The 20196-nt window shown below is 60.0% G+C and overlaps 2 protein-coding genes across 2 annotated transcripts; both read right to left on the bottom strand.

Annotated features, from left to right (window-relative positions):
• Positions 1–1375: 1375 nt before the first annotated feature.
• C1QTNF6 (C1q and TNF related 6) lies at positions 1376–8328 on the bottom strand. The gene is given in 3 exon segments (XM_039246186.1): positions 1376–2847; positions 5253–5511; positions 8112–8328. Coding segments are annotated over 2 exon segments (801 nt in total). The 5' UTR covers positions 5506–5511; positions 8112–8328; the 3' UTR covers positions 1376–2299.
• A 10205-nt stretch (positions 8329–18533) lies between these two features.
• On the bottom strand, positions 18534–19917 carry SSTR3 (somatostatin receptor 3). The gene has a single exon (XM_039246062.1). The coding sequence runs from the start codon at positions 19915–19917 to the stop codon at positions 18646–18648; it is 1272 nt and encodes a 423-aa protein (XP_039101993.1). The 3' UTR covers positions 18534–18645.
• Between the last annotated feature and the right edge of the window lie 279 nt (positions 19918–20196).

Raw genomic sequence — 20196 nt, 5'->3', positions numbered from 1 at the left:
GTGGCCCATTGAGCCTGTAAAGGGAGCCCCCAGGGGTTACTTCAAATGTAAAAACATGTGAGTAGCCCCCCCGCACCGCTCTGGCTGGGAAAGTCAGAACCCCGCGAGCCAGTCCACTGTAGAGTGACGTGTGTGTTTTCCTCCAGAGAACGGCCAACAGTGCTCTCGTCAATATTAAATATAGATTATGAGACAGAATCCCCAAGGAGGGGCTGTGGGGGTTTGCTCAGCACTTCCGGGTGATTCGCTGGAACGTCAGCTCTGTGTTCTCCAAGGCAAGGTGATGCACTGTGCCCAGTGGGCTCCCCAGCACACAGTAGGTGCTCAATAGGTGCGGGTCAAAGGATGGACGTGGTCCTCACCCGGCAACCTCTCTGCTGATCCTTATGGCCACGCCACGGGGTAGGTTATCTTCATCCCCCATTTTACAGACAAGGAAACTGAGGCTCAGACATGTGGGGGCTTTGCCGGAGGCCACAGCCAGGGCATGATGGGGCGGCTTCCACTACCTCCCAGGTGCACTGGCTGGCGAGTGACAGAGGGGGCCGCTGTCCTGCTGGGTGGGAAGCACGTGGAGAGGAGCCCTGGGCTGCCTTAGTCTCTGGAGCCTTGCAACGGGGGCGCCAGCCAAACCGGGACGGGCTGCCCCGGGGGGAGCCGAGCGGAAAGAACCAGCCTGAATTGCCAAAGAGACACACAGACTTTAATCGCTCTGGACAAGCAGCTCAGGGGTGGAGTCGGGCTGGGGGCGGTGGCATAGCACCGGGTCAGGTCCTGCTGCCCGCCCCCAGCCACGTCGCCGTGGATCCTTTGGCTACGAGTGAGCACCAGAGATCACTGCCAGGGCCACCTCTGCCCCGGGGTCTGCGTCAGCACCAATGGGCGGAGGCCCTCTCCCCCTGGAGAGAGGTTCGGGCCGCCTGGGGTGGGGGGAGAGAGAGAAAGGCTGGACACGGCCCCACCCTGGGGGAGGGAGAAATGACGGAAGCCCTGATGTCCCTAACTGACCTTGGTCTCTCCTGCTTCAGCTCCCTAGACCTGCTGAGGGGTCCAAAGCCTGGCCCGCTGCCCAGTGGCATCCGTAAAGGCAGCACCGGGTCCGAGGAGGCTCTGCTGGCCAGGAGATGCCCTCCAGGGCCTTGGCACCTTAATCAAGCCTGGAAAGCCAGGGACACTGACTGGGCTGGCGAGACGGGCCAAGGAGGGTCGCGGGCACCTGGGAGGCAGGCACCTTTGGGAGGGCGGGCTGATAGGGCTGAAGGGGACGCGGAGGCAGGAAGGAGCCCTCGCAGGTGGCCACACAGTTGTGTGGGAGCTGTGGCTCTGGGCTCCCTGCCCCCAGGGTCCCCTTTACCTCAAAATGCCCCAAGCCCGGGGCCCTCCTTCGAAGCACCCTTGGTCTGACCAAAGCCCTTCTGGGGTTTCCTTTAATGAAGGGCACTGGGCAGGGAGGGAAGGAGGGCCAAGAAAGGGAATAGACACTGTCGCACCAGCCTTGGGGAGCTGTGGGTGATGAGGGACTGAAGTGCCGCCCAGACACAGACTCGTGTCATTGGAGCCCCCGCAGGTATCTGGGTCTGGTTGCCAAATCCTGTGTCCCCTCACCATGGCTGGACCGGGCGCTCACCAACGGCAAGGCCTGTGTCCGATTCACCCCAGCTTTCCCGGAGCTTGGTTCGGAGTGTGTGCTCGGCAGGCGTTTGATGAGTGACTAAGTGAAAGGCAGCTGCATAGGTGGGGCGCACGCGGGAGAGAAGGTGGGAAGGGCAAGAGAACAGAGGAAGGGGAGCCCCAGAAGGAGGAGACAACTGAAGGGTGTTGGGAAGAGTCTAGAAGCTTTGGAGGATTCCTGAATATTGAGAGCATCTGAAGGTGAAAGTTCTAGAATCTGGTGACTCAAGCAGGGCCCATAGACCAGCACCGTCAGCATCACCCAGGAACTTAGGCGAAATGCAGAATCAGGGGCCTACTCCGGAGTCAGACTCAGAATCAGAATCAGAACCTGCGTTTTTAGCACAGTCCCCAAGTCATTCAGATGCACAGTCGAGTCTGGGGAAGTGCTGGTCTAAAAGGCTGGGAACATTCTAGAATATTTCGGTCAGAGAGCTTCTTAAAATAGGCCCAAGAGAGGAGAGAAAGGGGTGATGGAGGGAAGAAAAGAAGAGGAAGACCACCCGGAATGCCAGGTCCCGGGGGCCCACTTTACGGAGGCGCAGACTGAGACCCTGCAGCGGAGGACCTGCCCCCACCCCAACCCCCTGTCGGAGCACCTCCCCCTCCCCACCCCCCGCTGGAGGCGCTAGTCCTCCTCGGGCTTGATGAGGTGGCCGCTGAAGGTGATGTAGGTATCGACATCGTCGCTGTAGACGGCATTCTCCCGCTCGCGCTTGAAGAGCCGCACCCAGACGCGGTCCCCAGGCGCCAGGGCCAGCATCACGCTCTGACTCTGCATGATGCTTCGGTCGCTGGGCTGCGCGTACAGGATGACGGCCGCCTGCTCGTTGTGCACGACGTGCACGTACGTCTCCTTGAAGTTCCAGCTGTGGACGTTGAGGCTGAAGAAGTAGAGGCCGCGCAGGGGGGCGACAAAGTGGCCGGTGGCCAGGTCGAAGTGGCCGTCCGGGTTCACGAAGACCGTGTCGAAGAGCAGAGGCTGGAAGCCCTCGCTGCTGTGCAGGGCCGTCTTGCGGCCCACAGAGAAGGCAGAGAAGCGAGTCTGGCACGGGCCCCCGGGGCTGCCTGTCTGCCCCTTGGCGCCCTTGGTGCCCTGCGGGCCGCGCTCTCCCCGGGGACCTTCCCTGCCCAGCTTCCCGGGGCTGCCCAGCAGGCCTCGGTCCCCTTTGTCACCTGTGGGGACAAGAAGGGGAAAGTCAGGGCAGGCGCCCAGGCCTGCACCAAGGGAGCTTCTCCGTGTGTTTGCAGAAGGCACGAGAAGGAGGCCAGAGAAGGAGCCCGCATTTACTGAGCCCCTACTGCATTCCGAGCGTCACCTCCCTGAACGTCCCTCTAAAGAAGATTCCATGAGCAGCTCTGCTCCCAGGAGCGTTAAGGGACTCACCCGGAGTCACACAGCTTAGGGGAAGCAGGACACGCAAGACTCAGGAGGGTCTGTCTTCCACCCGCCTCTTCCCCTCCCCTCCAGTGAAGGGGTGATGGGGTCCCTGGGAGGCCAGGCCCAAACCCAAGAGTCCCCATACCCATCCAGCCTGCAGGGGAGACGCAGGGGTGCAGGATGCTCTCGGCATCTCTGGCCCAGAGAAGGAACCAAGAAGAATACCTCGGCCCACCGGAGAGGAAGAGCCCTGGTTAGAGGCCAGGCAGCCACTGGTGACAATGCTGTCCCCACTGGGGCGTTTCATGGTCAGGGTCTTGGTTACCTTGCATCACGTCCACCTCACAGGGGTGTTCCCGGACCCTCAACATGTCCTAGGGGAGGGTGTCCTGTAGCCACCCGGCAAGGCTCAGCCCGTCGCTGCCTGCCCCGGGGTCTGGCAGCCCCTAACCTGGTCCGCAGGCACGTGTGCCTCAGCCTGGCCTTTGTCCCAGGCTGACCCTGAACTCGGGAGAAGCAGGTGACCGCCTGTGTCTCAAGGTACTTGATCCCACCGCCCGTCACAGCGCCTGAAATCACGCCATCAGCCACTCCCCCTTGAGAGCCCTGCTCGGCCCTGCGTTTTCCTAGGATGTGGAAACACGGCTGGAAAGAGTGGAGGAGGGGCCCAGCCCCTGGGAGGAGGAGCCAGGAGGGACGCGGGGAGAAGGGTCCACAGCTCCGAAGAGCTTCGGCTCAACAGCCATCATGGAGAACGATCTTGTGTGCACTGCACTTTACAGTTTGCAGACCACCTCTTTGCCCCGCCCTGAGGGAGGGAGAGGGGGAAGGGGGATTTAGGAGTGGGGGGGGGTTCCTTCTCCTTTTTACACATGAGGCAGCAAGCCAGGGAGGGAGACACGAGCCTGACCCACAGGGCGCAGGGTTGCCGAGCAGTGGGGCTGGGACCTGGGAGCCTGGACGCCAGCCAGGAGCCTCCCATCACAATAGCCAAGTGCCACCCCCCTGGGCAGGCAACTAAGTCTGGCCCAGGAGTGTCCTCAACCTGGGCAGCGTGGAGCAAGTACCTCCAGCAGCCAGGCAGTTCGAGCCTCGGGCAGGGGCCCCACGGGCCTGGGAGACACGGAGCTGGAGGAAGGGAGGCGACGTCACCCCCAAAATCTCAGGGCCAGAGGGTCTCAGAGGCCAGCCGAGCCCTGGCCCTCTGGAGACCTCGGGACAGACCCCGGCTCTGCTCCTGACAGCTGTGCGCTCCTAGCACAGCTTCTCCCCTCTCGGGGGCTCAGTTTCCCCATCTGCAAAGTGGGAAGGATGACAAAGTTCCAAGCTCTTGGGGTGGTTGTCAGCACAGGGAGGAGGTGAAGGGGGTCTAGGCCCTGGCCCCAGCCCCAGCTGCCCGCAGCCCCCAGCAGCAGAAGCGTCTTCCTGATTTTAGAGGACAGGGAGCCAGCTCCGACCTGGACAGACCCAGCAGCTGCCCACAGGCCTCCCTGCTTCCACCCTGGTCCCCTGCTAGCTATTCTCCGTGTGACACTAGAGGGATCCGTTTGAAACCTAAGTGGGGTCAGGTCCCTCTGCTTGAGCGCTCCCCTGCTCCCCATCCCACTCAGAGGGGAAGCCCAAGTCTGATCTGGCCCCTGCTTCACCTCGAACTTCAGCTCCTCCTCTTGTCCCCTGCTCCTTAAACACACCAGACCCACTCCTGCCCCAGGGCCTTTGCACCTGCTGTCCACCTTGGAATACTCTTCCCCGGATGTCCACATGGCTTCTCTCTCACCTTCTCTTTGAAACTACACCAACCACCCCCCCATTTAATATGCAACCTACCCCCCTGCCCCCCCTGATGCCCCTTACCCTGCTCTACCTCGCCACTGCCTTAGCATTTATCACCATTGAACATTCTGTCTCACTAACTTGGGTAATATGTTTATTGCTCACTGTCTGCCTCCCCAACTAGAATGGAGGCTCCGTGGCAGGCGGCGTCCCTGTCTGGTTTGTTCATGCTCCGTCCTCAGAATTCAGAACAGTCCTGGCACATAGTAGGTGCTCAGTAAATGTATGAATGAAAGAAGGGGGTCTGGGACTGCCTGCCCTCCTGGTTTTTTCTGCTCCCTCCACCTCACCAACTCCAGAAGAGACCCCCATGCCCTCCCCGCCCCCAACCAGACCCGGCCAGCCTGAGCCACGTGTGGGCACTCACCCTTCAGGATGGTGATGTTAATGTAGGGCCTGACCTCAGGCAGTACGTATGGGAGGGCAGATGGAGAGGCTTAGGATACATCTGCTTCGTCGGCAGAGGTCAGGGAGTCCTCAGAGTCACAGCACCGGCGACAGTACCCAGGGGGACTGGGGGCCACGGTTTCCCCAGAGGTGGGCTCCTCGGTGGGGACCCCAAGCACCAAAAGAGGGAACAGAAGCACCATGCAGAGGAGGCCCAGGGCGGCTAACCCCATGGCGACCTGGAGCAAGGGAGGAGGGGCAGAGACACCATTGAACTTAACATCTGCACTGTCCCACCTGGAGGCTGCCAGCACAGCACCTCCCCGCCTGACCTGACTCAGGGAGGGAGCGTCCGCACCGCCATTTCACAGATGAGGAGGCTGAGACCCGTGCAGGGAGGCAGCTTCTCCAAGGTCATGAAGAGGCTGGAGGCAACGCAGGGCCCGCAGGCCAAGTACCCAGAAACACATGGGCCTGGGAAGGGAGCCCCTCTAAGAAGCCACGCCGCACGAACAGACAAGGGGCCCTGGAGGCCTCCAGCCGAGGTGGGCGAGGAAGAGCTCCCCACCCAGCCCCCTCCCCCCCAACCCCCGCGTCACCGCCAAACACAAAAGGTCCCCGCAGGCTTGTTTTTCGGGAGGAGGGACACGTGGCTGAGCCCAGGGTCTGACCCAGGAGCACCGTGGTCCCGACAAAGGGGCTAGGAAAGTTCGTTTCTTCTAGCAGCCCCAGGAAGCAGCATCCGTTGCAGAGAAAATGCTCGGGGCTCTGCACAGTGCTGCTGCTTTGCATCTTTGAGAGTTTAGGAGGAGGCACGACGCAGAATTGCAGGCTGCAGGGGCCCGCGAGCCTAGACTGCCTGGGTGCGAGGCGAAAGGAGGTGCCTCGCTGGACGGACGCGTTAGAAACAAAGAAAGAAAAGAAGTCATTTTTGGAAGGACTGCAGCCCTGAGGGGGTGTAGCTTGGCAAGGGCTGGCGTCAGCCCACCTCCCCTCTCAGCACCTCTGCACAGTCAACAACCCACACAACCCTACACTGAAGCCCTGCAGGGAAGGCTCCAGAGTCAATTCATTGGAAGATGGCTGCGTCAATCATCCTAGGTCTACCAATCAGCTGCCAAGGGGGCAAATTGGAATGAGGGAGCAGGATTAGGAGGTCTGGAAACTTCAAAAGGCTCAGAGGAGCCCAAGGATTTATGAAAGATCGGTCTCTGGCCTTGGTCAAGAGAGAATCCAGGGCTCCAAGAGAGGGCAGGAAGTGGCCGGGACAGCAGACGCTGGGGACAGGCTGGGGCTGGGTGGGCAGGAAGCCAGGCAAAGAGCCTTTGAGGTGGTAGCGGTGTTTGGGGGCTGGCACTTTATCGCCGGATCAGAAACTCAGCTCTTGAAACCATACTGGTTTTTACACTTCTGGCGTTTTCTTTGTTTATTTCCTTTTCGTTCTCCTTTAACATTTAGTACAATTCAAAAATATTTTTTTTCGTGGTTAATACATGCAGAGAAGGTAAAATTATTATTATTTTTAAATGCTATTCTGTCTCCACTGAGCACTGAGGTGAGAGATAGGTTTTAAAGAGCAGGAGCCGCATCGGGGCCCCCACCCCGCTCTGGGCGCTGGGTAGTAGCTGGGGGTGGGCGGGCAGGTGGTCCCCAGAGACACCACCGTCTCCTATAGGTGACCATTCCCAAGCTCCCCCCCTGCTCTGGTTTCCGGCTCTGCTCAATCAGGCAGATCAGTTTCTCAGACAGAGATCACCCTCATCTGGTATTTATCAATGTCACATCCCAGTGATTTTTGAGAAGAGCAGAAATCCCCTCTTTTTCCTGGTCATAGATGTGACTTTCTGCGGAAAGGCGAGGCCTTAGGGTTAGACCTGAGATCCCAGGATAGTTTACAAGTTGTGTGACCTCCGGGCTAGGGGCTTCACCTCTCTGGGCTTCCCACTCCCTGACACTTAAAAGGAGAAGAAGCCTCTACCCGCCTCCCAGGTTATTTGGAGGATCCAAATGCAGGGAGAGTGCCTGACTTGTAAAAGACTCTGAAAAAAAAGGAGGGGGGTGGGGACAGCAGAGAGAAGACCATCAATAACATGGCAACAACACCATAGGGTGACTATACTCATCGGGGCGAGCACTGAGTAATGTATAGAATTGCCGAATGACTAGGATGTAGTCATCTACGCCTGAAACTAACTTCATATGTCAATTACACTTCAGTAATAAGCAAATCAAATAGAACAACGTGTTCCTTCTGCAACGACCAGACCTCTTCCCAGTGCCTGCCCAGGCTGGGCAGAGCAGAGTCTGTCCCGGAGGACTGGCACAGTTGGGGATGTTTCTGTTGGCCAGGCCAGATGGGAGTCAAAAGGCTCTGAGACACAGAACCGTAACCTGGGAAGCAGGAAGTAGGAGGCGAAGCAGCCTTGAACAAGAGTAATAATAACCAGAGCCGTGATGTTGACTGGCCCTGGGGGAGGGTGCCTGGCAGGGATCAAGGGTGAGGGACCATGTCTTGGGAGGTGGGAGGGGGTGATCTGGGGGTCCCTGCTGCCTCCACTCAGGAGCTGGGAGCCCTCTGGGGAGGGAGGGAGCCGGGCCTGCTGAGTTGAGCTGTTGAGTGTCCAGGAAGGGGCAGGAATAGCTGGAACTTCAGGGCAGCCTTTCTGGGGGTGTGGGGGGCTGAGATCTCAGTCAGCTGGAGAACTAGAGGGGCTGGCCAGGGTCAGAGGGAGAGAGCAGAACCCAAGATGTGCCTAGGAAGGCAGGAGGGAGGAGGGGAATTCTGACCCCAGTCCCCGGAACCCTGCTGGAGGGAGTTAAAGGACCTTTCATCACTCACCCTGTGTCCGGCGGCCTCCACAGCGGCTCACAGACCCCCAGCCTCTGGGCAGCCTCTGGCTCCTTGGCCCATGTCTGCTTGTTGCTGGCCCGGACCCCCAGGCCAAGCAAGCAAGCAAGCTGAGGAGGGAGGGAGGAAGGGAGGGAGGGAGGCGGAGGGAAGGCGGAGGGAGCAGGCTGAGCTGGCTTCCCACTTCCCCTCCTCCCAGCCCGCTCCACTCCAGCCTCTGGGATCTGCGGAGATAAAGGGAGCCTAGGGAGCCGGGGATTTCCTTGGCTTAACTCTTTTGTGGTCCGGTGGGGTCTGGTTTGATTCAGGGGCTCAACAGACTTGGAGCCGGGAAGGGTCCGAGTGAGGCCCCTTTTTGTGCAGGCTGGAACATCAAGGCCAGGGAAGGGACTGGGCAGGAGTCCCCCAGGGTGCTCAGGAAAGGGGAGGCTGGGTGGGGGTGGGCCTGGCCTGTTTGCTCCAAGTCACGAGGAGGGGGGCAGGGTCCAGCATGGAGGGGGACAGGCACCAGCCATACAGCCTCAGATTCAAATCCTGACACTGCCACCACCAGTGGGTGACTGGGCCAACCCCGTGACCTCTCCATCCCTGCAGAAGTCCAGTCCCCAGCCCAGGCACAGCATACCTGTTCAGTGAGTCAGTGACCAGTTACCATCCCCTCAGGCATCAGGTAAGGGTGGCAGCCGGCTCAACCCCCCCATCCCTGATGGACTCTGAAATCCCCTTCCTTTGCCTGGAAATCTCCCATGACTGGCCCATCCCCTTGGTCTTTAAGGGCCAACCCTGCCCCCGTGGAAATGACCCCCAAGAAGTTGGGAGGAGGGCAGCCCGTGGAGTGTGCCCCTGGGTTCATTCTCAGCCTCCTCCCTGTTGGGCTATGGCAGATTTGCAAAGGCTGTAGCCTCTGGGGTCAGAGAACCCTGGGGACCCCGCAGAGGCAGTCTCGGATGCTCCTCCCCCTCTAGCCCCCTCACATTCTCCATTTATTGAGGACTCGAGGCCTGGGCTGGGCCTCACCTTTGCAGGGCCTTTTGGTCCCTGAAGGTGTTCCCATTGCCCACTCTAGCCTTGGGCTTTTCCAGGGCCGCGGGGCTGATGAAGGACCACAACCCCACCGGAAGGAAGGGCCCCCCACCCCCACCCCACTGGAGTTCCGTCAACACGCCTGGGCATCGCTGAGGGGCGAAGGTGGTCGTGGCATCGCTGAGGGGCGAAGGTGGTCGTTTAGCGTCTGTTCCCTGGGAAGAGGGAGGGGGTGACATGACGTCCTCAGGAGGTACGGCAGTGTAGACATCCCAGGGGGATGGATCTCAGTCTGGGGCTTCTGCAAACCTCAGGCTCCGCTCAGCTGGGCGAGTTTGGAGGAGAGAACAGCCCCTGGGCTCTGTGTCCTTGACCGGCTCTCATCTCCGGGGGGCCTCAGGTTTTCTATCAGCTTGGGGGATCATCAAGAGCCTGGAAGGGCTCTTCGAGATGACCTAACGCTATTACTTAATCTGACACAGGGACTCTGTGACCCAGGAAAGACCCAGGGCTTTGGCTCAAGGCCACAGCCAACTGGAGTGCAAGCTGGAATGAGAGTCAGACTCTCCCAACTTCTAGCTTTGTGCTGCTTCCACCTCCCCGGCCCACGTGGAGTCCCCCACCCGCACCCCAGGCCTATTTAGGGGTCCAAGGAGGCCCCAAAGGAAGCAGATAAAAGGGCTATGGCCGCTGAGAAAACTCCAAGTCCACACTGTTCATGCCCCCTACGTGGCCCTGCCCCAGGCAGCATTCCCAGGGCACTGAGCCAGGGCTGCAGAGGGAGGGAGCCAGGGGGAGCCACCCTCCCAACCCTCCCTGCTGCTGCCACCAGAAAAGGGCTGAGTCAGCATCACCAGAGGGGAAGACAGCTCCTGGCTGTCTCTGAGCCCTCGGGCTTCGGAAGCCTAGGAAAGGGGGAAGGGATGGGATTGGTTTGGGGACACAAGAAGAGTTTACCCTATCTGGCGCCTGCCCCGTGCTTCATGCCACACTCAACAGCCCCGCTGCCAAAGACTGCCCATCCCATTTAACAGGGGAGGGGAGGCTGGGGCCAGGGAAGGGACTTGACTTGCCAGCTTCTAAGGCCGGCTCCTGTGGCTCCCAGCAGGGCCGATGCCCCAGAAAAAACGCCCCGTGTCCTATTTGTCCAGAACAGCTGGAGGCAGGCCAGACAGGGGGCCACAACTCAGAGGTATTATACTTCAATATTTGTCCTCTCGCGGTGCCTAAAATCCCTTCATTTGTGCAGCATCCCTTGGTCTCCCAGCCACTCAGAGGATCTCCCCAGCCAGCCAGATAGCTTGGGGACAGAGTTCCAGCTGCGGGCAGAGAAAACTGGGTCGGGTCTCAGCTCCTTCTTGCCGCGTGACCTTGGGCACACTTCCCTACGTCTGAGCCTTGGTGTCCCTGAGCCAGAGGGACACAAGATCAAGGGGATCTGAGCAGCCTGGGGGACACCCATTGGGATACCCTCTATTGGCCACCTGTCAGTGCTTCTCCGTGGTTACAAATGAATATGGAAGGGCATGAGCCCATTCACCTCAGGCACACCCAAGTCAGAAGCCTTGGGAGCCGAGAGATCGCATGTCCAGAGAAGCTGGCTTGGGATACCTCTCATCACTCTGCTCAAACCTTCGTCACCAAGGCCAGAAACCCAGGTCAGAGCTGTGTGTCTCCCTCTTTTCTCCCTGCTCAAAAAGCTGGCTTTTATTCCCTACCTGGCTCTGTTCTAAGGTTTGTTACCCGTATTAACTCATCTCATCCCTCAACAATTCTCTGAGGTAGGCACAGGCACTATCCCCATTTTACAGATGAGGAAAATGAGGCACGGACTCATTCTCAGAACCAAGTTCCTAGCCACACCTCGGTTATTGCCCAGGATTTGGGAGAAGGTATAAAAATAGTGACATTTAGCCAGCGCTTGCAAAGTGCCAGGTACCCTCACGTATTTAAAAAAATAAAATGTGTGCCCTCCACAGATGAGACGGAAGAGAAAACGTGATTCCTGGAGTCAGCTTTGCAAATTGTGAATGGTTGTCACAGAGCAGTTCGCTCAAGGTCGGCAACCAATTAAGAAACTAAACAAAGGAAGCCGCGAGCGCCACCTGCTGGGAAGAGCCAGCGCGCCCGGTAGCTTGTGGGTGTCCCACCCCACAGGGCACCCACCCCATGCCACCCGCGGCTTGTGACCCTCCCCACCCGTCCCACCCCCTTCTTCAGGAGAAATGGGGTAGAGGAGGGGAGGAGGAAGATGAAGGGCCCACTGCGACGCACTAGAGGGTGGCCTGGGAGCCCATGCACTTTTTCCAAACCCCGTTCTGCACAAAGTGGGCAGAGGGCCCGGCGGGACCCTCCCTCTGCCCAGCAGTTCGTCCAGCTCCCTCCTGCGCGGAAAACCCCAGACTGGGTTGTACTGAGCCCTTCCACGGACTAGCCGGCTAGTCCTGGGCGAACGTCCACCTTCGGACTCCGTTTCCTGGACTTTCCACAACCCATATATGACCCCCAGGGTATTAATCCGCGTTGGGCGAGTTTAATCTCATTTCACCGAAGGTGAAACCATATCCCCACGAGGCCCAGGGAAGGAAAGGGCCAGCTGGTCTCAGGATCCCTGCCCGTCGCCCGCCCCCCTGCCCTGCCACAGAAGAACGTTCGCTCGTTAACAGAGGGGGAAACTGAGGCTAAAGGAAAAAGGTGCAGCAACTGGGTCCCTCCCCACGGGCGACTAGTGGCAGAACAGGATGATGAACCCTCCAAGGCGCGGGGGAATCCAGCCGCCAACCTTCTTCTCTGGGCAGAAGTGGGGGGCGGGGGGAGGCTCCCCGACCCCAGGCCCACCCGCTTTGGCCTCGAGCACTGGCGAAGTCCGCCACCGGCCGCGGGCACGCTCGCGGCACCCTCGGCACGACCCAGGGTTCGGCCAAACCGGGCCCCACCGCGCAAAAGCCCACCCGCTGCTCTGCGGCGGCTGCGGCCTCGGGGCCTCCACCCGGGAGCCCAACCCCAGGCGGCAGGGAGGAGCCGCGCCGGCGCCGGGGAGGGAACTTTGCTGGTCTAGAGCCGCGCGGCGTCGAGCAGGCGCGAGCCAGGCCGGCGTTGGCCGAGCACGGCCGAATCTCGCCGACTGCGGCCGAGAACAACCGAGCAGAGCCGAGCCTGGCCGAGCCTAGGGGGTGCGGCCGAACACAGCCGAGTCGGAGCAAGTGGAGCCGAGCGCGGCCGAAGAGAGCCGAGTCCAGCCGAGCGGAGCCCGCGAGCAGGCGGAGGTCCCGCAGCGCCCCCTGCCGGACACAGAGCACAGCGCTGGCTTCGGCCGGAGCCCAGTCCATAGCCTTCAGGTCCTGAGACAGTCCTGTGACATGAGGGGGTATGGAGCCCATTTTACAGATGAGGAAACGGAGGCTCCAAGCGGTTCCGAGGCTAGCCCAGAGTCCCACAGAGCTAAGAAGTGGTGGCGGCTGGGATTGGAGCCTGACTATGTGGCCGACAGCTCCGCTGGCCGCCACCTACAGAAACAGGCATTGAGCGTTTACTTCATTCTCTCTGTAATTGCTGCCATTTAATGGCCGGAGAGGAGAGACCTGCCCTGTCTGACGAGCAGGGGGAAGGCCAGAGCTCAGCGACAGCCCCTCCTTACAGATGGAGAAACCGGCTCTGGGCCGTGTTGACCAAGCGCCGCAGCAGGCCACCAGTTCCCATGTGCAAATATTGACACATTTCCTGGCAATTAAAGCAGACAGCAGGACAGAGAGGCCACGTCCCACCCCAGGGCCTCCTCCCCTCCCCCACCACCCTCCTTTGCAAGCAGACCACAGGGGACCCGGGCTCCTGGCTGCCTACAGACTTGGCTCCTGGGATGTGCGAACCAGGACCTGAGGTGTCCGGTGCCCTGGAGATGGCGTGTGGCCCAGGCATTTTCTTCGAGCCTGGGAAAAACTGAAGGCTGGCTTTGCCCTCCACAAACACACGTGCACAAGTGTGCCCCCTTCGTTCACCCTTGTGTGCACACCACGGTGGGCTGCCAGCCAGGCCTGTGCTGAGGCTGCAGGGCTCACTGGTGATAGCTGAGCCTCTAGGAGGCTACAGAGGTCCCCCCGACCCCCACCGTGGGGCCTGGGCTGGCCGCCTGCCTGTCAGGTCTTCCCTGGGGGCATCATCAGACTACCCAGTGGCCACCACCGGCCTCAGGGCCCTCTCCGCTCCCAGCATTCCTCCTACCACCCTGTCCCCCATTTTCACAATTTTCCAGAACTATAGACCCTGGACCAGGGGCTAGGAGAACAGGGCTCATGGTCCCTGCTTCCGGTGCCGTGACCCTGAGCAAGTGGCATGATCATCTCAGGCCTCACCGTCCTCAGCTGTGAATGGGTATCAGAGCTGTTCTCGGTACCTGGGCCTCCTTCCCTGGGCATCAACTTCAGGTTCCTCTTTACACTCAGCTGAGCCCCAGTCCCTCCCCAGGAGACTTCCACCCTCCGGGCGGGCCCTGGAGGGACTCTCTTCTGTTAAAGCACTCCTGCTGATTACTTAGCACAGCACCTAACGCATCAGGCATGAGTCTAAACTGTTTATAAATATTAGCTCATTTAAACCTCCTAACGGTAGAGAAATCGGCTCTCCCCCTGATCTCAGAGTGGAGGAAACAGAGGCACAGGAAGGTTAAGCGAGGGGCTCAAGGTCAAACGGCGAGTGAATAGAGGAGCCGGGCTTCAAACCCAGGCATCTCCAGAGTTCATGTGCTTCAGAACTGACTTCTTCATCTCTTATCTCTACTGGATCTTCCCCCTCCTGAAAGACAGGCTTGTACTTCTCTGCCTTCAGCCTTTTGCAGACGGCAGTTGCCTAATAAACACTCACTGAATGAAAGAGTGAAAGAACGGCGGTCCCACGCCCGCCCCCACCCCCGGAGATCCTGCAGAAAAGGGGCCATTATCTCTGTCTTGCAGGTGGGGGAACTGCCAGCCGTGCGCTGGGGCTGCCGCAGCCCACAGCCCGAGTACCACAAACTAGGTGGCTTCCAGCAGAAATTCCTTTTCTCCCGGTTTGGGAGTCTGCGAGTCTGAGATCAAAGAGTCGGCACGGTGGCTTCCTTCCGAGGGCTCTGGGGGGCCTCTCGCGCAGCTCCTGGGGGCTGGCTGGCAACCTTTGGTCTTCTGTGGCTTGTAGAAGCATCACCAGGCATTTTCCCTGTACCCCTGTCTGTCCAGATCTCTCCTTCGCTTAAGAATACCAGGATGGGGGGAGGGGCGCACCTACCTCAACAGGACCTCATCTTAACTCCTTGCATCTGAAAGGAACTTACTTCCGAATAAGGTCACATCCAGAGGCACTTGGAGGTTAAGGACTTGAATGGGAATCTGGCCTGGCCGGGAGATAACTCACCCGTCCCGTCTGACACCCCTTCTGTCCCTCGGTTGGGCCTTACCCCTGTCTTTCTGCCTTTCTTCCTTTTATTCACTGCAGCTCCCCAGCTTCAGGGCCTTAGCGCAGCAGCTCCGTCTGCCAGGCACTGGGCTCACCCTCTGCTCCAGGCTCAGCCCCTCAGCCGGCCCCTCCCCCATCATGCCTCCTCGGGGACTCGATAGTGATACACGCACTTGTGCGGCTCCCCACGATCACCACGAGCACGGAGATGGTCTGTCTTCCTCCACTGGGCCTTCAGTCCAGCGTCAGGGCTTCGCAGACTGGCGGTGCTCAGGAAAAATCTTCGTTAACTGCAGGAATCCGGCCCAGAGAGGTGAAGCAAATGGCCCAATGCTGCACATTTGGGCCTGGGTCCCCTAACTGTTAGGCTATGCCTGTCCCCCACAGCCTTCTAGTGGCATCCCTGAGAATGTCACCAGGGGCTGCCAGTGACACGGGGCACTGCAAAGCCTTGGCAGGACCGTGACCTTGAACTACTCCAGGGAATGGCGTCACATCCCAGCCTGGGGCTCTTGCCACTGTTAGAATATGTCCTTCTGAGTTTAGAGTCCTGTGGAGCCCAGCTGTCACCTCCCCACGGGACAGTGGCCTCCACCTCTCCCATCCCTTGAAGGCGAGGGCTACCTGAAGCCCTGAGGCCTCGACTTCCCTACTCCAGGCCCTGCAGACTCCCAGATCCTCTCCGCTGATGCCGATGCCTATGCTGATGCTGATGCATGAAGTCCCTGTCCGGAGACTGGTGGCCGTGGGCTGTTGCCTGGCAACCGCCTCTGAGAGACAAGTTTAAAGTAAGGCCTTGGGTCTGAGCAACTTGACTGGAGAGGAGGCACCAGGCAGGGAGAATGTCATCCCCACCCTTTCCTGCCCGCTCAGGCTCACAACCCCCGTCTGTCCTCACCCTACACCCCCGCCTTTCCAGTAACCCCGGGATTCCAGGCCCAACCCCTTACCCAAGCCCCTTCCAGCCCCCTGGCCCTCCCCGCATTCATTCAGGGTCACTTCGTGGCACACATGCAAAGAAGGCGAGAGTCACAGCGTGAAAATTGCCCCCGGGCGCTTGGGAAATGGAATTCACCTATTCATTCATTGGTTCCAAGTATTCATATTTACCTGATCCGGCAACACAGCCCATGCCCAGAGAGACAAGGCCCGCGGCACGCGCGCACACACACACACACACACACACACACCTGTGAGCGAGCACGGGCAGTGGCACATGGTGTTGCCAGTTGTGGAGGGGCCTCAGGGGCTCTGGGACCCACAGGGGAATCCTGGCCCGGAACCCTTAGTCCCTCGAAGCCCCTCCCCTAGGCTCCCATTTCACACACACCCGCCTGGGGCAGAGTAGACCCTTGGTGTTAACACCCCAAGGCATGATCACTTGAGGATGTGGCTGAGATGCCCTACTAGGCACCTGTACTGTGCTCACAAACACACACAGTGTGTTTGTTGCTGCCTGGCCCTGCTCTCCTGCCCTTGGCAGTCCCCGACCCACCCCCTCCCCCAAGGGTCAGGCCAGACTGTCCATCACAGAGCCCCGCTTTCTCTCTGGTGGGAAAGATCTTCCACGTGACCCACACCCAGCCAATCAGGGCACTCTATCACCTTGTCTTTGGGAATTGGCCCAAGGGGCTATCATGTGAACTAGTTGAAGCCAATCAAATTCTTCCATGAGATTTGCTATTCGGGCACCAGGAAAAGAAAGTATCTACTGCTTTTGGATCACGATCTAGAAGGATGTAGGCTGAGGCTTGTCTGGGGACATTTCCCATGTCCCCTGGAGGACCTGGACTCTGGGAAGCCATACACAAAGACTTGGGCGTACAGAGCTGAGAGCCAGATAGAGGGAGGGGCATCTCACACACACACACACACACACACACACACACACACCCATCCATGCACACCAATCTAGACACACAGCACCTGGCAGAGGAATTGGCCCAGGTCACAGCTGTTGTCATTCGTGTGTCACTGTTTTTATTGACAAGAGCTAGGGACAGGAGCGCCAAAGGATTTCCCTAAGGGGCCTTCTGGCCACGCTTTTGCAGAACAGACCCACCTGGCCCAGGAATCAGGAAGGCAGCGCCGGCCAGGGAATGCTGAAATGCTGGGGGCCCTTGTTCACTCAGACCCCTGGATCGTCATCAAGGGAAATCCCAGACTGGTAGCCAGACCTCCAGCTCCAACATCCATACAAAGTCTGGTTTGGTGACCACCTGAGGGGGCCGCGTTTCCCAAGCCCTGTCTTCGGGTTCTGACTCTCCCCTTCCTCTGTCTTGGGCTGCACAGAATTCTTACCTCCAAGAGCCAGAGACAGAGAGGCCGCTTGATGAAGGAGCAGCTGTAGGCCAAGCTTGGCATGGCATGGGGACTCTTTCCACTTTATAATCGGACGCACCCACCCCCACCTGTTGCAGTGTGTACGGCAGCGTGCCCACCATGTCTTATTTTCTTCCCCAAATCTGAGCAGGTAGGCAAGCTGGGGCAAGCTCCATTTTAGGATTGAGAAACAGAGGCCCGGCGCTGTCAAGGCGTGGTGGGATCCTGAGGTGGGTTGAAGACCTAGATCTCCCCAATGTGTGGTTCACGTACTTTCCCTGAGGAGCCCCTGCCCTCTGGGGGGGGGGGATTGAGGGATTTAGCCTGAGGTACTGCCCTCCCCAGGGCCAGCCTCGGGTGGCTCTAAAGGGTTATCTCTGAGAGAGTCCTTGCATGGGGCTCCCACTGTCTTGTCTTCCCTGGACCTCCTCAAACTGTAACCCCAGAGAATAGATAAAAGGGGGGTGGAGGCCTGCTGCCTGCTTCTCAGCTCTGTCCCTAGGCTTCCATCAAGGCCATGCCCCTCTTACCAGCACAGACAGACCCCCCCGGGAGCCAGCGCTGTGCCTTCCAGACCATTTGCTTTCCCATCCCGATTGCCTAGTTGCCTTGAGATGGATCCAGCCAGGCATCCACAACCTGCTTTTGGCAGGCCTGCACCTGAGCTCAGCCCAGAGGGGCCCAGGATAGCTCCAAGGTCATGGAGCAGATCCGTCCTCCACCCACCTCCTCCTTCTTCCTCTCTTCTTTCTCCTCCCTCTTCCTCCTCCCCCTCCTCTTCTTCCTCCTTCCCTTCACCATGTAGTCGAGACACTGCTTTTCCCAGCCAGTCTGCCCGGCCCGGACCCTGCCTTGGTCTCTGGGAGGGGAGGAACGCCACTGGGGGCTGCTTAGAGGAGGTTCCCCGGGGCCCTCGGACACCCACAGACACTCCGACTCCAGCCACAGGACACAGAGTGAGCTGCTTTGGGAATTGGTCCGCTCCCCCCACCCGGGGGCCGAGCGAGGCTTATGTGGCCTAAATTTATGCAGTTTGGAGTCCCTTCTTATGAAAAAGAATATAAAACTACAAGTACAAAATAAGATACGGGGCCTTGGAAGGGCCCAGATGGTAAGCGACCCTGAAGCTGGACTCACTGACTTTCCGGGAAAATCTGCCTCCTTTCATATCCAGGAGCACAGAAGTCGCGGCACTGGCCACCTGTGCCGAGAGGACCTGGAGGTTACTGGGTTGATCAGTGAGCGAGACCCGGGGCCCAGAGCGGGGAACAGCTCCCCGAGGCCTTGCAGCAGGTGGAGGAATGCCGATGCGGGGCCTCAGGAGTTGTGTACCCCTCCCTGCGCTGGGCAAGACTGTCTTCTCTTTGGGGCCCCATTCCCTCTCCCGTGAGCCTGACTCTGAGCCAGAGTCTGCCCCTCCAACGACCGAGATTCAGGCCGGGCTGCCTGGAAACTGTGTTTGAGGGGGAAGGTCAGCGCGCAACTGTCCCATGAGCCTGGGCCCTGCTCAGGAAGGTCAGCCAGCGGCGACGCCCCTCCCGACCTCTCGCGCAGCAGAGCTGTGGTCCAGGCTCAGCCTTCCTATCCCTGAGTCACCAAAAAGAACACAAAGCCCAAAGAAGGGAAGCAAGGTCACACAGCAGGTCTCAGCAGCAACGGGATCAGAGCCCAGGCCTCCACGCGCCCCATCACGGAACCGGGGCACCCACAGCCTCCGCGCCCCCGTGCTTGGACCACGCTGGAGTCCCGCAGGCCCCTACAGATAGCTGATGTGCAGCGCGCCCGACTTGCCCCCAGCTGCGGGCTCCTGGGGCAGGAACTGCTTCTGCTTACTGGCCGAGCCGCTGGGCGGCCGCTGCTGCCTGCTGCTGCCAGGCTGTGTGATGAGGCTGACCCGGCCATTCGTCTCCTTCTGCTGCCCCTGCTCCGAGGGCCCCTCCTCCCCATCTTCCTCCCTGTCTTCTTCCCCCTCATCCTCCTCGGCCTTCTCCGGAGGCCCAGTGGAAGGTTCCTGGCTGCGCACGCGGCGGGAAGGCCGCAGCAGGACCCTGCGGAAGCCTTCCTTGAAGCGGTAGGAGAGGAAGCCGTAGAGGATGGGGTTGGCACAGCTGTTGGCATAGGGCAGCGCCACCACCAGGAAGTAGAGACCGAAGAAGGCGGGCTCTTCGGGCAGGGGCCACACCACGTTGACGATGTTGAGCACGTAGAAGGGCATCCAGCAGAGGACGAAGAGTGCCACGACGGCCACCACCATGCGCGTGACCCTGCGCTCCGAGTGCCGCCGCCGCTGGCACGAGGGTGCCCGCACCCGCCGCCCGGCCGAGCGCACCTTGACCACGATGAGCAGGTAGCAGAGGCAGATGACCAGCAGCGGCCCAAAGAAGCCCAGCGCGGCCGTGTAGATGATGAAGGCTGCACGCCAGGCGGCCGCCGGCTCGGGCCACTGCATGTGGCAGGTGCTCATGCCGTGGGGCACCCCCGAGAAGACCACCACGGGCAGCACCACCACGGCGGAGGCCACCCAGACGGCCACGCTCACCGTGCGAGCCACCGGGGCCGTGCGCCAGCGGGCGGAGCGGGTGGGATGCACCACCGCCAGGTAGCGGTCCACGCTCATGACCGTGAGGCAGAAGATGCTGGTGAACTGGTTGATGCCGTCCACGGCCATGACCAGGCGGCACATGAGAGAGCCGAAGGGCCAGTAGGACAGGGCGTTCTGGGCCGCCAGGAAGGGCAGCCCCAGCATGAAGAGCTCGTCGGCCAGCGCCAGGTTGAGGATGTAGACGTTGGTGACCGACGGGCTGGCCGTGTGCCTCAGGACCACGTAGATGACCAGCGAGTTCCCCAGCAGGCCCACCACGCACACCACCAGGTAGACCAGTGGGATCAGAACGCCGCGGACAGCCAGCCCCGCCCCACTTGGGGCCGCTGACACGTTTCCCAGGGTGACGTCCAGGGGCCAGGCCATGGAGCTGTTCCCAGGTTCCAAGGTGGTGGGCGCCGATGAAAGATAGCCAGGGGTATCCATGGCCGAGGGGAGGGTGGTCAGCGGTCAGCTACCAGCCTAGAGGAGGAAGGACATGGACACAGCCGGGTGATGGTGGGTGATGGCTTTCTCTCCACCGCCCCTCCCCCATCACACTGAACTTGGAGACTCAGGGTGCGCCCGGCCAGAGTTTGACATGCGCCAGCTCTTCTATGCTGCTCAAGCCAGCAAGGTGTCCCCACTTCTCAGGTGAGGAGGCTGAGTCTGATAGGGGAGAGGTCTATTGCGTGGCTAGGGTGCAGCGTGGGAGGGGGGCTCGCT

This window comes from Hyaena hyaena, unplaced genomic scaffold (genome assembly GCF_003009895.1).
Source record: "Hyaena hyaena isolate Hyena2069 unplaced genomic scaffold, ASM300989v1 scaffold_280, whole genome shotgun sequence".
NCBI classification, from domain to species: domain Eukaryota; kingdom Metazoa; phylum Chordata; class Mammalia; order Carnivora; family Hyaenidae; genus Hyaena; species Hyaena hyaena.
This window is presented reverse-complemented; position numbering and strand designations above follow the sequence as displayed.

Bases quoted from the DNA above. Each gene is read 5' to 3' on its own strand.
- SSTR3 (XM_039246062.1), bottom strand. From the start codon at position 19,917: ATGGATACCCCTGGCTATCTTTCATCGGCGCCCACCACCTTGGAACCT.